General features: G+C 41.9%; 1 protein-coding gene across 2 annotated transcripts in view; it reads left to right on the top strand.

Moving 5' to 3' along the window:
• The window catches only part of NRG3 (neuregulin 3), a 1,098,053-nt gene that overhangs the window by 1,050,489 nt on the left and 30,534 nt on the right, over positions 1–17,030 (top strand). For both annotated transcript variants that reach the window (XM_007458321.1, XM_007458322.1), the window contains exons 5-6: positions 6,260–6,362; positions 10,943–11,069. In XM_007458321.1, the coding sequence (XP_007458383.1) occupies positions 6,260–6,362; positions 10,943–11,069 (230 nt within the window). The remainder of the gene's footprint in view (positions 1–6,259; positions 6,363–10,942; positions 11,070–17,030) is intronic.

Here is a 17,030-nt window from a genome sequence, read left to right on the forward strand (position 1 = left end):
GTGTGTGTGTGTGTGTCTCCGTGTTTAAGCTTCACATTACTTGGATGCTAACCCATTTTAGGAAATCATGCTTGAGTTTTCTCTCTTACAGACTTAATTAAAACTGATGGTACAAAGGAAAGATTCCCAAGAGGCAGTGGGATCCCAGGGCTCCATACTTGGAGGGGATGTGGAGCTTCCTTTTAGAACATTTCCCATTCCTTCACATATACAGGGATGTGGTCACCCACACTTCTATCCTTAACATAGAGCTAACCAGAGGGAAATGGTATATAAAAGCTTGCAGCTATGATTTTCTGTGGGCATAATTTTTTTTTTAAATGTAGTAGAGTTTAACAAGTATTCACAGAGAGACTTTTAGCAGTCTAAGGAGAGTTACAGCTTCCAAAAGCACTTTTCCTCAGGCATCTTTGCATACTAGGACCTAAACTGTAAGCTGTCTGGTTTAGCAAACAGTGCTGTACCCACAGGTTTTCCAAGGATTCTGGGTCTCTGGGGATCATGAGAATGTAAAAGACAGAGCCCGCCCTCCAGGAGGATCACTTGAATTTCATCTGCTAAAACGTCTGGATAGGAAATTCAAAACTACTAGTAGAAAACAAAAACAAAAACAAAAACAAAAAAACCAAAAAAAAACAACTAGTAGAAAAATTCAGTTAACAAGAGGCAAAGCGCAAGGAATGATCAGTAAATAAAACGACAGTAAAATAAATTCCTTTAGTATAGGTCTCAGGGCACAGGCAGAGAGGCCCTGAGGCAGCAAGTCACTGACTGCCTGTGGGTAAGGTGAGTTTTGCATTAGAGAAGTAGAATATTTTAAAGGCCAGTTGTTTTGTTTTGTTTTGTTTTTGCTTCAACACTGGCTTCAGAAGAAAAAGGGAAAAGGAAGGAAACGGGCATTTTGTGTATCCATTACATGCCACTAGATGGACACTTTATTTGTGCCCTCCTATTGAATCTGTAAACAAGTATGTGAAGTGTGTAGTATTTTCCCCATTATTGATAAAGACAATGGTTGAAAGAAGATAAGAACAGTTGTAGCTGGTGTTTAAACCGAGGGGTAACACTGGCCAACCACACTGCTCCCTGAGTGAGGTGGGTTCAGGGGGAGAGTGGGGTTAGCAAAGGGCAGCACTTGTGTTTTTCAGAGTCTTGGGCCAGGCTGCCTGCCAAAAGGATTTTTTCCACTGGTCCAATGTCAGTTTCCAAAAATTCACCATAATGTTATTACCTTCTCTTTTTCCACCTTTATAATATGAAATTTGGTCATATAAAAAGAGAGGAGGGCTTCCCTGGTGGCGCAGTGCTTGAGAGTCCGCCTGCCGATGCAGGAGACGCGGGTTCGTGCCCCGTTTCGGGAAGATCCCACATGCCGCGGAGCGGCTGGGCCCGTGAGCCATGGCCACTGAGCCTGCGCGTCCGGAGCCTGTGCTCCGCAAATGGGAGAGTCCACTGGTCCAATGTCAGTTTCCAAAAATTCACCATAATGTTATTACCTTCTCTTTTTCCACCTTTATAATATGAAATTTGGTCATATAAAAAGAGAGGAGGGCTTCCCTGGTGGCGCAGTGCTTGAGAGTCCGCCTGCCGATGCAGGAGACGCGGGTTCGTGCCCCGTTTCGGGAAGATCCCACATGCCGCGGAGCGGCTGGGCCCGTGAGCCATGGCCACTGAGCCTGCGCGTCCGGAGCCTGTGCTCCGCAAATGGGAGAGGCCACAACAGTGAGAGGCCCGCTAACGCAAGAAAAAAAAAAAAAAAAAGAGAGGAGCGAGTCCTGTGCACCACAGAAGAGAAAAAGGAACAGAGCTGGGAGACAATGCAAACACACTTTACCAATTCCTGTCGAGCCAAAGATTGGTTTTGCCCTCAGAAATGACTTTATAATCTGGGTTTTTAAAAAATGAAATGCAAAAATATTGATGTTCCATAGAATAATAACGACAGTTACCATATATTAGATAGAACCAAATTAAACGGCCAATGTCCAGCCATTTATTGCCCCCATGGCAATTTTATATTGGTTCAGACTAATACTTAATGATTACTCCAAGTTAGGCACTGCAATCCTCTGTATATTCTAACTCATTCAATCCTCACAACTTCCGTACAGTGAAGTTCATGGTTGCCTCATTACAAGCAAGGCATTCTCTGCTTTCAGGAGGTAGGCTGGAATTCTAGATCCTAAATACAGGCTAAGTGGTAGGAGACAGGGTAGGTTTGGAGAAAGTGCGTTTGCCTTGCAGTACGTGGGATATACACGACAGAGGACCCAGGGAGCCGCGGGGGGCTGCCTTCATGGTTCCGTTAACTTGCTCATGCAGGCTCTCCAGCAACCTCTACGTCATTAAATTAAAGGACTTTGTTTTATTTGGCCTCTTAGAAGCATTCAGTAGCCTATTTTTTTGTTCTTTTAAGAAGATGTTGGGGGTAGGAGTTTATTAATTTCTTTTATTTATTTTTGCTGTGTTGGGTCTTCATTTCTGTGCGAGGGCTTTCTCTAGTTGTGGCAAGCGGGGCCCACTCTTCATCGCGGTGCGCGGGCCTCTCACTATCACGGCCTCTCTTTTTGCGGAGCACAGGCTCCAGACGCGCAGGCTCAGTAGTTGTGGCCCACGGGCCCAGTTGCTCCGCGGCATGTGGGATCCTCCCAGACCAGGGCTCGAACCCGTGTCCCCTGCATTAGCAGGCAGATTCTCAACCACTGCGCCACCAGGGAAGCCCAAGTAGCCTATTTTTCTAGAAAAAAAAAAAAAAAACCCTGTATCTTTTCTTCCATGGCACTCTCAGGTTTTATTATTGTTGTTTGTTTTATTTTCCTTTTATTTATTTATTTTTTATTGCCTGGTTGGCTGCTCCTTTTTCTTTTAATCCCCTCTGCAGGATCCTTGTCTACCCTTCCATGAAATTTTGGAGTCTCTCAAAGCTCTAAGAATAGAATGCCTAAGATTCTCTTATTACTCTATATTTTCTCCTGGGGCTGTCTTATCAACACACTTGGTTTCAGTATATGCATAACCCCAAATATTTTTATCTGGAACCCTGTCTCCTCCTCTTAACCCAGATCTATACATGTAAATGTCTACTTTACACTGCCACTTGGCTATCTTATAGGCTTTTAAAACTCACCAACTCCAAAGCTGAGTTTGATATCTTTCCTTTCAAGTCTGATCCCCCTCCAGTAAGCTCCATCTTAGTTAAAAGCATCATCATCTAGTCCCTTAAGTATTTGCAGCCTAACTGCTAGGCTTCCCTAGTGGCTCAGTGGTTAAGAATCTGCCTGCCAATGCAGGGGATACACGTTCGAGCCCTGGTCTGGGAAGATCCCACGTGACGTGGAGCAACTAAACCTGTGCGCTACAACTACTGAGCCTGCACTCTAGAGCCCACGAGCCACAATTACTGAAGCCTGTGCTCCTAGAGCCTGTGCTCCGTAACAAGAGAAGCCACCACAATGAGAAGCCCGCGCACCGCAACAAAGAGTAGTCCCCACTCACAGCAACTAAAGAAAGCCCACGCGCAGCAATGAAGACCCAACACAGCCAAAAACAAATAAATATATTGAAAAAAACCTAACTGCTTTTCACTTCTGTTTACTGCCCACCATGGTTATTACTATTATCATAGAAATATCCATCGTGTCTATGCTGATATAATGGCCTTCTAATAGGACTCAGCATTTACTTTATCCCTTCTAATCTTTTCTGTAAATTGCAGGAAAAATAAATGTAAATATTATCACATCACACTCCTCTTTTTTCAAATTTTTCAGTACCTTCCTGCTATTGTAAAGACACGTTCATTGTATACCATGTTCCTATTGCTTCCGTGTTGCTCTGCTAAGCTGGGAGAGTATAGAAAATAACTTGTGCAAAGGCCCTGGGGTAGGGTAAATAACTTCCAGATTCCTGAACATGCCATTTTATCTCCCACCACAGGGCCTTTGCACAAGCTGTCTTCTCTTCCTGGACCACTTTGCCCATCCCCATTCTTCTTGCCTAGTTGGATCCTATTTTATACTTAAAATCTCTGGTCTCTGTGAATAGGTCAATTTTTCATATTATATTATTTTGTAGGATTATATACCTCCTTGTTATAACATTTATTACAGTCAGCATTTCATATCATTGCCTTTATTTAGACAGAAAATTGAAATTTATAAAGGTAAAGTAGTATACCTTTGGTTACTCATATTAAAGGTGGCTAAAATTAAAGTCAGATCCAAAATTGCCAGACCCCAACCCCTTGCTTCCTGCTCCTCATTGTGCTGGTTCTTGTGTAGCACTCTGAATCAAAGGCATTGAGAGCACCATCATGGTAACTACACCTGGGTCTATAAATCCACTCGCAGTCTTTGGAGTTTTAATTTCACTCTTGATTTTGAACTCAAAAATGATTTTATGCATTTCCCCAGGCTATATTTGACTAGCTTTAAAAACTAACAAAGGGCTTCCCTGGTCGCGCAGTGGTTGAGAGTCCGCCTGCCGATGCAGGGCACACGGGTTCGTGCCCCGGTCCGGGAAGATCCCACATGCCGCGGAGCGGCTGGGCCCGTGAGCCATGGCCGCTGAGCCTGCGCGTCCGGAGCCTGTGCTCCGCAACGGGAGAGGCCACAACAGTGAGAGGCCCGCGTACCGCAAAAAAAAAAAAAAAAAAAAAAAAAAAAAACAAAACACCCAGTAGATGTTATGTGGAGATCATTGTTTAGTGGATACAGTCTTATTTCTTTTGTTTTAATAGGTATTATTATCCACCATTTTCGTAGTTCTTTTTATTGGCAGAAGCAGGGTGGAGTAGATTATTATATGTAAATCATGCTTATTCCATTAGAGTCATCAACTCACAGCAATTAAATAAAATGGAATTCTTTATAAGTTGGTACATCTACTTACTTGTTTCCAAATTCAGTTGGAAGATTTAATGGGCTTACAAATGTGGATGGAAAGGATGACATTCTTGAAGATGGCAAGATGCCCAAACAAGGTCTCAGTGACAGGTTTTTTTATCTCTTTAATATGAACCTTTCAAAATTTAAAATGTCAACCAAGGCTTGCCAGGGCCACACGATTGCCCCTCTTCATTTAATCAGAAATGTGGATAATGTGGTATTTCTCTTAGGTTTACTTTCTGTTTTTGATACTCCAGTCTGAATAAAGACATTGAAAATGTAAATAAAGCCTAAGAGGGGAGAGAAGAGAGGATAGTTCTTCTAGTACATTGTTTCCCAATACACTGCTGCAGGAAGAAGCTTTAAAATGTACAGTCATATCTGAAGAGAGGATATAGTGCATGATCTCAGGAAAGAAGGAAAGGAGAGAGAGAGGGAAGCAGGGACGGAGGGAGGGAGAATGAAAAGAAGGGAAGGGAAGGAAAAAGGGAGGGGGAGAGAGGGAGAATGAAAGAAAGGAAGGGAGGGAGGGAGGAAGGAAGGAAGGTAAATAGAGAGATAGAAAGGAAGGAAGAAAAGAAAGGGAAAGACTATAGTCTCTGCTGTATAAAGACAGAAATGAAGACAAGAGGAGGATAATTAACAGAAAGAAAGTTCTGAGATCTGTGGATAAAAAGGTCTTGATGAGATGGAAGAACGGCTTCAGTAGACATATTTCAGAAAACGAGCTAGAAGTGTAAATGTCACTGTCTGAAAAGTGAAATGCTTGTTTTTGAATTCTTGTCACTTTTTGCAATATAAGATGCTCTAAGATATGACCTTGGTAGTCGAGGTTGAGGTTACTGTGCCAGATCATTGGTATTGAGGAATGAGTAAATATTCACATATATTATTGAAGTTCTCTTTCCTTAATGATGTCAATCATAGTAATGGGTGGATGAATGGGAGACTGATGGCCAGGGACCAAATCAGAAAATGCAGTGGCATCAGTATCACATAAATTGGAAGTCATCACTGGCACAGGAAAGTTCTGATAGCAGACTGTTTGGGGCCACACCATAATTTTTAAAATGTATGTTCCCAGTATGTTCTCAAGTCATGAAATGTCTTTTGATAATAAGATTCATAATTGTGATATCTTTGTATGAGTTCTGATTTAGCCATGCACATACAAAAAAGAAATAAAAGCAGCTGTCCTGTAGACCATTGCAAAGAAACTGAATCATAATAACATCCTCATGTTTTCTTATTCATGACAGGAACAAAAAAACTTTGCTTTGAAAGGCTCCTACCAGTTCAGAAGTGTGAGGACGGAGATTGTCTCTGCTGTGCCGTGCTAACATCCGCTCTAATTCTCTTTTTCAAATTCACAGAGAGTGAAGAGGTTTATCAGAGGCAGGTGCTGTCAATTTCATGTATCGTCTTTGGAATTGTCCTCGTGGGCACGTTCTGTGCGGCATTCTACTTCAAAAGCAAGTAAGACCATTTCTCTCAGTGTTAAAAGGTTACTTCTCAGAGGAAGCGCTTTGTCTTTCTTTAAAGTGCTGAGCTCAGTACTCAGTCTGAGCTCCAGGCAGAGGGATTTTGTGCAAATCGTGTCCATGAGACTTCCATAAGTAACTCTCAGTCTTCTGTAGCCTGTGGTGAATGTGTACGGTGTGTGCACGCATGTATGTGTGTGTGTGGTTTATCTTTGATGCACATAGCGATCATTCCTCTCTGTCATCATGAACACTCTGTGTCCTTTGCACTTTTGATTGCCTGCCGGAATAAAAGGCTCAACATTTGCCTGTCACTAAGGAGTTAACTCTTCTGAAAAGAGAGGTCACTGCTATAGACATAAACATTATTTAGTATCTAGCCTTTCATGGAAAGTATCTAGCCTTTCATGGAAAAAAAAACAAACAATTTCCTTTTATAGTGTTTTTACCTGCTACCCGTCAAGGTTTTAGCCAAATATGAAGTATGAATACTGGAAAATCTACTTTGCTTAACCATTTAGTATGCACGTCTAGAATATGCCCTCCACTTACCTTGCCAAGAAACCAAACCTTCTGCCCAAAGCACTGCTTTTCTGGGGTTAATAAGGTAGAATTGAAAATATACATATATATGTATATAAGCATGTATGTGTATATACATATATATTTATTCCACATAACTTTGGTAGAGGTATTTTATTTATGTAAATGACATAATCTACACTTAAGAAATGCAGATAAAAATATTAAATTCCTTGGTTTCTTGGAACATATGCAGGCCTTGAGAAGTTGGCACAGGTTCTTTTCCTACAGCTTGTCCGCGTCACTTGGAAATCCAGGCCAACATGTAATTGCTTTTCACTGGACCTGTATTTTTCTACCCATTTGCTCTTCTAAAAATGGACCAATTTCCAGATACAGTCTGTGATACCTGTCTTCATGTCGTATATGTTGATCTTTAAAAAGAACAGCGATTAATGATTTTTAAAAGTAATGGAAACTCAGGTATAAATCCAGAATTAGTGACTATTATTTTTTAATACACTATTTCAGAATAGGTTTAGATTTGCAGAATTGCCATGAAAATAGTACAGATAGATCCAATGTACTAGAATGTACACTGCCCAGAGAGAGTCAGGACTTACCCGAAGGCTTGTATTCTCTTGCTTATGTATGTTTTCCTTCCCATAATCCTTCGGATGCTGCCACTCTGGTCCTTTCTCCATTCTCTTGTCACCCGTGGTATGGCATGACCTCACCCGATGGAATATTACAGCACATTGTTAGCTGATGAAAGTTTGAACGTAGGTAACATGAGAGGCAGAAGTGAGCAGCACCTTCTTGAATTTAGGGGATTTTCTGAGTTAATTGAACCCCGACAAGGGGATTGAAGGGCTCACTGAAAGAAATTCTTTTCTCCTCACTCCCAATAAGCCCGTATATTCCTATAAGTAGTTAGTCGAACTATTAATTGAGCCTTTCATATCTGACTGATACGGCTCACATAGCAACTATAAATTCTTCTAGGTTTTCTTTTTACTTTTAACTCATATGGGCTAAGAAGTGTAAGGCTGGGAGTCCTTAGTAGACTTTGGAAATGCAAGACATGATTCAACTCTAAAAATGGAATCAGAATAGGAGAAGAGATGTTCCAGGAGCAGAATGATTTGTTCCAGGGACAAATAATTGTCACAACCGGGAAAGCACAGGAGGAAAAAGGAGAACCGGTGCTACCAGTAGAAAGCAGATGTGCTCATAACTTGCCCTGACTATAGGTTATCACCCTCTGAAGTAAGAGATTTTAGATCACCAAGCAAGGCTCTTAAGGACAGGCAATGGATGTTCTGATGCGATGCTATGATTCTCTTCAGCTGTGGAGGTCTAAGTCCCCCAGCTGCTAGTACACAGCTATAAGAGTTACCTGACCCGAGATAGCCAGCATCCAGTGACAGGTCAATGTGAAGCTTTGAAGGCCTAGACCTTTGCCCCAACTTGGGGTGCAAGGCCATGCCAGTTTCAGAGCTCCCCGTGGGATTTGCAGAGGTCTTCACTGAGACTGTATCACATTCCAGCTTCTCCCTCTGCCCAGTCCTGCTTCCTTCCCTTCATTTCCACAGACGTTGATCCAAAGAGCCCTCCCTAATAAAAATCCTGCACGCTATCTCCATCTCAGTGTCTGCTTCCCCAGGAAGGCAACCTGTAACATTACAAAAAAGGTCTCCCGGTGGACTGGTGATGCCTGATATTCCACCACTTTACACCTCATTTATTTCTGATGAATTGAGCCAGAGCAACTTGAAACTCACTGAACTATAGAATCACACCGACATTGTTAGGCTAGTAGGTTCCAGTGTGAAATGCCCGTATCTTGTCTTCCCCAGAGCAACTGCTCTCATGAGAGAGCTAATGGTGTTGCAGGCAGACACTTCTCACTTCCTTTGTTCCCATTTGCTGAGGGGAGGAGGAAAGAGCAAAAATGTGTGTGCTTGGGAGATCAGAGGGATGGTGGGCAAGGAGGCAGGTTCAGAAAAGAAAGCCCATTGATTCTGGAATACTAGTGAGTCAGTACGGGGGCAAGAAGAGAGCAAAGGAAAGCAAATTATAAAAAGGATTTAGGAAATGCAGTCAGAAATTTTTATGAGGAAAATTCCTTTAGAATTTTACATTTCCCAGATGCCGAATTGTGGAATTACTGAAAAGATCGTTAGTATTTCTACTATTTAATTCTTAGGAAATTAATTGGGTCCTGACTCTGTGCCAAGCCCCCTTTTACTACTTTATGATGATTCACTCAGTAGAACTGCCTCATCTCCAGTTTGCTTCATCAGTGAATCCCTGATAGGATTTTGTGGCTAACACGTGCTTCTTAAAATGCTGAGATGATAGATTTGTTTCTGACAATGGGCTACAGATTAGCTGTGAGGAAGTAGATAGATTATTACAAGTGCATTAAAGCAACAGAGATAAAAGCCCCCCAAATGATTGAAAAGATAAAATAAATATTTAAACAGAGCTACATCACACCAGTATTGTAAATGCAAAGGACGTAATGATGCTCCAAGCCTCCAAATCCTGTAGCAAATACTGTGACTTGCTTGTGAGAGAGGCAATTAACAAGATCTCTTCTTTTATCTTGGAGCCAGTGTTCTAATTCCTCTGCAGCATCTGCCCATACAACTAAGCATATGTTCTCACATTTAGTTTCCACAATATTTATGGAAGAGAGCTTTTCCAAACTCCATTGACAGATGAGGATAACTGAGGCTCAGAGAAGTTTTGGAAATCAGTCATTTTGATTTGGGGAATCAAAGCAAAGCTGGTGGGTGGCAGAGCCAGAATTCAAAACTCAGGCACTATGATACTTGAGCTCATGGTGTATAGAGTGCTGTCTCTACCTGGAAAAGCTCACTGCAAGAGATGGTGCACAGTCTCCACCAAAGGCTCTCTCCTGGGCACGGACCTTGGAGAAGAGGCAAAAAAGTCTAGGGCGGATGATTCTGCGAAGTTTGTCTGCCTGTTTGTTTGTTCATTTTATAGGTACTGAGTCTTCTGCTGATAGATAATTGCTGTAGAGCTCTTGGGAGAGAGCAGCTAATAAGCCAGTAATTTGTCACATCCTTCTGATACAGCCACTGAATGGTCAGAACAACAGTCACTCCACATCTGCAGAAATATTTTACTTGGAGTCCCAAACCTGAGAATAATCTCAGCCTTCCCATCAGGAAGCTGCATGACCATGGGCAAGTGGTTTGACCGTCGTGAGCGGTGGCTCAAAGTGCAAAGTACACAGCCAGACTCGCTGGGTTCAAATCCAGCTCTACCACTTACTAGCTATGTGACTTTGGGCAAATTACTTAACTTCTCTGGGCCTCGGTTTTCTCATCTGTTAAATGAGTATAGGATTAATGCCTCATCACACACAAATTATCGTGAAGAATAAGTAAGTTGAGACATGTAAAACACTTAAAATGATGCTTGGCACATAGTAGGTGCTCTTTAAGAGTTAACAATTTTTATTATTTACAAAAGTTCTAATAAAAACCTACATTCAGGGCTGATGGTAAAAATAAATGAACTCTTTCTAAACTGTAAAAAAGAAAATATACCCGTTATGGTATATGTGAAAGCTATGCAGTCACGCCACACTTATTTGAATTGGACAGATATAAATGTAACTTTGCAAGTATGTTATATGTGGTTGCTAGGTCCGAGCTTCAAAGTTCTCCACTTGTCACTTCTTCAGAGCATTCCTAATTCTTTTCAGTTGAGCACTCAGGGATAGGGACCTCTTGCATCCAATAGGGACAGGACAAGGAATTACACTTTGGAGTGCCACTGGGTGTGAATCCTGGATGATAACAGATAATGCCAGTATTTCTTGGTGGGGTTGAAGATGAAGGGAGGATTCTCTTTGTTAAGTGAGTTTATCTAGCTTTAGCAAATGACAAATATAGATGTTGGGAATGAATGAACCTCAAAAAATATGAATAGAATACATTTATATTTATTCTATTTATAAATTCTATTCTATTTATAAATAAAACTATTTACACATGGATTTATTTAAACCTGCAGGAAACAAGCTAAACAAATTCAAGAGCAACTGAAAGAGCCACATAACGGTAAAAACTACAGTCTCAAAGCATCCAGCACGATGGCAAAGTCAGAGAACTTGGTGAAGAATCATGTCCAGCTGCAAAATGTAAGTTACACGTCTATACATCTCTTCCCACAGTCCATCTCAGTGCTTCCAGTCCAGAGGGGCTGGGGAGCCTGTGATCAGACTTGCCTATTTTTTTCAGTACTCTGTAGATTTTTCCTTAAATCATGTTGCATTTTCGTGTGCGCACACAAGTACTGGATAAAAGAAAGAAAAATTAAATCTCAGCTCTTGATTACAATCTGTAATATAATTAATCTCTGGAAGCAAAAAGAGCTTCAGTTGTTTGTTCCATAATCTCTTACTGAATCCTTACTTATCAGCAATTGAGCTGGGCACTAGGGGTACAATGTTCCCTACGGTAGGAAACTGATAGAGTACAAAATACAGACACCCAGAGGAGGCTTGTAGGATGAGATGGTTGATATTGCAGCAGAGATTGGAGAAGAGACCAGAGGGAGGTGGTGGGGGCAGAAGTGGAGGCAGAGCCACAAATCCAGGCTTGAACAGGATTTTGAAGAATATTTAAGGTTCATCAGAGAGTCAAAGAGCAAAGAACACAAGACTAGAACAAAGAGAAAGAATAAACCCATGGAATCCTAAGAATACATGCTATGTTGAGGCAACTCTGAGTTAAGGGGTGTGAGAGAAATCAAAGGTCAGAAACATGGGAGGGAAGAGTTGTGGTCCCAGAGTTGGGACTTCCTGCCACCAGGCCTTAAACAGATACCAGAACTTGACGTTAAATAAATGCAAGCTCTTTGAATCCTACATTCTTTCTAAAGTGGTTTTAAACATTTCTGAGATATATTACAAAACACTAAATTAAAGACAAGCAAATGTTCCCGAACAGGTCCTGCTGCTTGCAGCTCGAAAGAAAGCCAATATTCCAGAGACAAGTGTAACTCCCGAGATTTTGCTCCGTGAAAGTTTTTAAGAGAGAATCGAATCATTGGCCCGGGGTGGGGGTGGGGGGGGGGTTTCTGTTGTCATAATCTTCGTGCAGACTTTCTTCTGATTGGTTTGTGGTGAGGTAACAGGGTGGTAGTCCAGGAATCTGTTGTTTATCCTGAAGTTACCATCCTCTACCTAAGTAGGGGCCTTAGTCCCTGCAGAAGAACTCAAAGATACCGTTACGAATATTTCATGAGAAGGAGCCAGGCCCCTGCCCCATGCAGCACTATTGTTTCTTGACTGTTCCTCTTTGTTTCTGCATTCCCTCCCTTCCCTGATCAGTCATTGTTTGAATCTGCTCTTTGGAACTAAGGGAGGGTCAAGGAGGCTGAATGAAGCCTGTTTCCTACAAACCAGAAATGAGGACACAGAAAGGATTTGTATCCGGCAGGGCCCCACAGGGTCCTGCTCCATTTCACAAATGCCATATAAGGCGTACTGGAAGATTCCTATTAGGGTAGCAATTCTTTGTCCCCGACCAGACTGCACTTCCAGATTCTGAGACACAAAACGAAAGCACAAAGGCCATGACAGTATTTGAGTATAATACGCAATCACCCAGGACACATTGACACCCCTCCAAATGCTTGAATCACTGGGAATTTAAACATCATTTGTGACTTTAGGAAATCATTACTCCAAAAGTCACCATTATGCTATGCGTGACAGATGTACTTAGATGTTTAATGCGGAATTCATAAATCAGAATTGCTTCCCAGCAAAGTTTTGTTAAACTTGTAATCATGGTTGTGTGTAGGGATTGTTCTTTTCAGAAACAGGGTGAATGCTTTTGTTAATGATTTCTAATGAGTAGTATCCCATCACTGTAAAGACAAATGCAGTGATGCAGGGCTTCTTTGCAACTGAACCTGTCAAAGATAAAGCCAGAGTCTAGTTAAAGTAGTAAGGACAGACTTTTGATCAGTAATATACTGTTGCAAGAGTCAGGGAGGTGAAAAATTACCAAGAGTTGGTCATAGAAATGCGATTAGGCCAGCTTTGTCTGTTAGCTGGCCATTATTGAACTTAGGATCCTGTTGCAGGAAAAATGGGGTGCAAGAGGATGGTCATGCCCCAGGTCTCGGGTGAGTCCCTGGGATGGGCCGCCAAGTGAGGGTCCTTAGCTTTGTGTAGGAAAGAATTCAAGAGCTAGCCACAGTAAAGTAGACAAAGTGTGGGCCATCTCAGAAGGCAAAAGGTGGCCCCAGAATATGGGTTGGTTTGTTTTTATGGGCTAATGAGTGGGAGGATTATTCCAACAGTTTTGGGAAGGGGCACATATTTCCAGAAATTGGGCCACTGCCCACTTTTGGCCTTTTATGGTTGGCCTCCGGAAGTGTCATGGTGCCGCTAGGTGTGTCATTTAGATGCTAATGCATTACAGTGAGCATATAATGAGGCCCAAGGTCTAGTGGAAGTCAAATCTTCCACCATCTTGGACCTAGTTGGTTCTAACTAGTTTATGTTGTGTCCTGTTCTTAATAGTTGTGTCATTCTTTTAAAGGCTGTGCCTTGCCCCCTTCCTTCCTATCTCACTGTCCTTCTACAGAGACTGGGAGACTGAGTGAGTCCCTACCCTTCCTAATGATTACATTTCAAATAAATTGTCTTTCAGGTCCATGAAAAAGACTTTCCCCAGTTGTAGGAGATACATAACACATCTCAAAGGGACAAAGGAAGGTTAACAATCCTAAACCCTTTTTAGTAAATGCTCTGAGAAAGAGAGGTCTGGGGACTACCTCAGGCATTGGCTAAAATGAATGGCAAATTCTTTTGGAGGCCTTGAGGGGCCTTTGTTGGCTTGTTCGTTTTTGGTGGTTTTTGGCAAGCATTTTAAGGTGGTGGGGCGGGGGGCTAGGGATATAGCATTGTGAGCTGTTAGAACTATGTTAGAGTTTACTCAGGTCTTTCAGTGTGAGGGTGAGTGGATGAAATATTTAGGCAGAGGATCTGCAGTTTTTAAAGGCCAAAGTTGAGGCCTAATCGAAAAAAGGGCTTAGAGGAGCCTGTCTACTCAAGAAGAGAGTCTGTCGGTCCCTTTGCATTGTATAGGGCTGCAGCCAGAACACACACACAGTTTTGTATTCTTTCTCACCGAACGTATGGTCGGTAGCATCTTCTCTATGCTTTATGATCTCCACACATTCATTTGGGAGACAGCATAATGGCCCACAGAGTGGTCACCTCACAATTTACTTCTCCTTCCCCTCCCAGTAGACACTCATGTTTTCTATTGTTTAATTATTAAAATTAAACTCTTTACTCATGTGTTTCCCCCACCCCTCATTTAACTGGAATTATTAGGATTCGGACAACAAGAAAGAAATGATCAACTGTAGGGCCGCCACACTTGAAAGACCTTTGGGTCCTATAGTTTTCTCTTCTTTTTCTCTCCCTCTCCCCTCCCCTTCAGCCCAGCCCTCCCACAACGTTCTGTATGTTGGCACAGGGCAGCAGAGGTTCAACTGGATGATTCCCCCAGAGCCCAAGATAGGAAAGTGTCTTTTTATATTCATTCTATTTTTGGACAAAGAGAGGATACATATGACACTTTATCTCTGAGCTGTGGTGTGGTCAGCTAGTGAAACTGTGCAAATCAGATTGAGAGTTGAACCCATGTGCTGGGACTCGAACCCAGCCTAAACCCAGATTGGCACTTGAACCCACAGTCTTTTAACTGAGATCACCCACCTGGTTCCAGGACTTAATGAAGCTCAGGTTCTTTATGTCTCGTCACAGAAAGAATTCAGTGAGAGACAAAGTGATAGGTAAGAAGTGGATTTATTTAGAGAGGTACACATTCCATAGATAGGATGCGGTCATCTCGAAAGGCAAGAACAGCCTTGGGAGAAACACATTCCACAGACAGCAGGTAGGCCATCTCAAAAAGTGAGAGGCCCCGAAATATGGTGTGGCTAGTTTTTATGGGCTGGGTAATTTCATAGGCTAATGAGTGGGAGGATTATTCCAACTATTTGGGGGAAAGGGTGGGGATTTCCAGGCCCACTTTGAGGCCTTTCATGCTTAGCCTCTGAACTGTCATGGCACCTATGGGTGTGTCATTTAGCATGCTAATATATTACAATGAGCATATAATGAGGCTCAAGGTCTACTGGAAGTCCAATCTTCTGCCATCCTGGACCTAGTTCATTCTAACCAGTTTTTTGTCACGTCCTATGGCTATGTCATTCTTTTAAAGGTTGTGCCCTGCCCCCTTCCCTCCTGTTTCATTAGGATAGCACATTTCAAGGGATCAACAGTCTGAAAGGCTACACAAAAACTGGGCGTTCAGGCAGAGAATAGATGGGAGAGGAAGGCATTTAAGGACCCTGAAGAAAGAGCTCAAGGTGCATTGAGGAGACCTATGCATGCCAGCCATAGCATTCTACACATTGGCGACTGGGCTCAAGAGACGCCTGAGCGGATCGCTTTACAAGACTAGTGTGAAATGAACAAGTTGCTTTCCCAAAGGCACATATCAATTTCAGTGCAAGAAAGCAATATGGTCCCCACCAGCTTTGTTATACCTTTGTCAGCATTTCTTTTGCTAATTCAATAGGAGAAAATTGTATCCTTTAATTAAATTTCACTGTTTGAGAGGGTAATATAATCTCTGTTCATATATTTCTAGTCAGATTTCCACTGTGGTGAATTATATGTTGATACCCTTGCTCATAGTTTTATTATAAGAAGCAAATAACAATTTAACAGCAATTTTTCATGCCATATGTTATGGGAGAAAATAGTAATAGAGAATACATATCAATAATCCCTTAAAAAGAAATCGAAATGTTTAAGAACATTTGCTTTCCTACAGTGCTATGCTTAAGATATACGAGAAGCAGACAGGACATCTGAGCAGTTGTCAAGTAGCAAGTAGTCTTAGGGAAAGCAGTAATTTGTCATGTGGCTAAGAAATATCTGCATGCATATTCAAATGCAAATGTATTAAACAAAATTTGGAAAAGCAGTTTTCTTTTGTAGGTCTATAGTTTTTTTCTTCAGACAAGAGCCACAAGGAAATACCAATGTTAATGATAACAGCAAAAAATGATAAATAAAATAACAATAATAATAACAGCAAATAACATGTACTAGGTACAGACATAGAATCATGCTAAAGAATATAAATACATAGCCTTATTTAGTCCTAACAACAACTACTTAGTTTATACCCACGATGAGCAGAAGAGGAATCTAGGACTCAAAGCTTGAGAAAGTTCTTTCAGGCAGCTAGCTAGTGAATAGCTAAGAACCAAACCCACATCTCTGTAACTCGGTGGTTCTCAACAGGGGGCAGTGTTGCCCCACAGAACATTTAGCAAAGTCTCGAAACACTTTGGGTGTTACAACTTGGGAGGTAAGTGCACAGGTGTCTATGAGTAGAGGGTGCTGACAAATACCCTGTAATGCCTGGGGTAGTCCCCCACAACAGAAAGTGATCTTTCCCAAATGTCAAGAGTGGTGAGAAAGTCCGGAGTCCAAGGTCTAGATGCAAGATGTGTCCACTAGGAGATTCTGACAGCCTAGCACGGGAGTTCTATCACCAGTGCCCACTTCAGGCATTTATTTCTACTGCGTGGAAGGAGACAGGTAACCCTGGTACACTATAATCCTTAGGAGGGAAAATTTCCTACTTTGCTTACCATATCAGGCAAATTTATCTTTATCTTATGTTGGAGCCCAGGTTAACTACTTGAAATTCTTTGCAGTGTTTAACAAATGAATTGGCTGTTTCTGGCACTCCCTTAAGTTCATTAAACATTCATGGGGAAGGGTTTCACTTGACAGTCATTTAACAAGATGTGAAACACCCTATCCAGTGAAGCAACATGATACTTTGGGAACACTTGACTCAGAAGCTGCAGAACTAGACCTGGCAGTGCCTTAGAAGCACCTAGCCCCATACCATCCTTTACAAATGAAGCATTTGTAACTCAAAGAGATGAACTGACCTCATTTCCTGCGTCCCCAGTGAGAGAGTGAGAGTGAGAGAGAGAGAGAGAGAGAGAGAGAGAGAGAGAGAGAGAGAGAGAGAGAGAGAGAGAG

This window comes from Lipotes vexillifer, unplaced genomic scaffold (assembly GCF_000442215.2).
Source record: "Lipotes vexillifer unplaced genomic scaffold, Lipotes_vexillifer_v1.1 scaffold674, whole genome shotgun sequence".
NCBI lineage: Eukaryota > Metazoa > Chordata > Mammalia > Artiodactyla > Lipotidae > Lipotes > Lipotes vexillifer.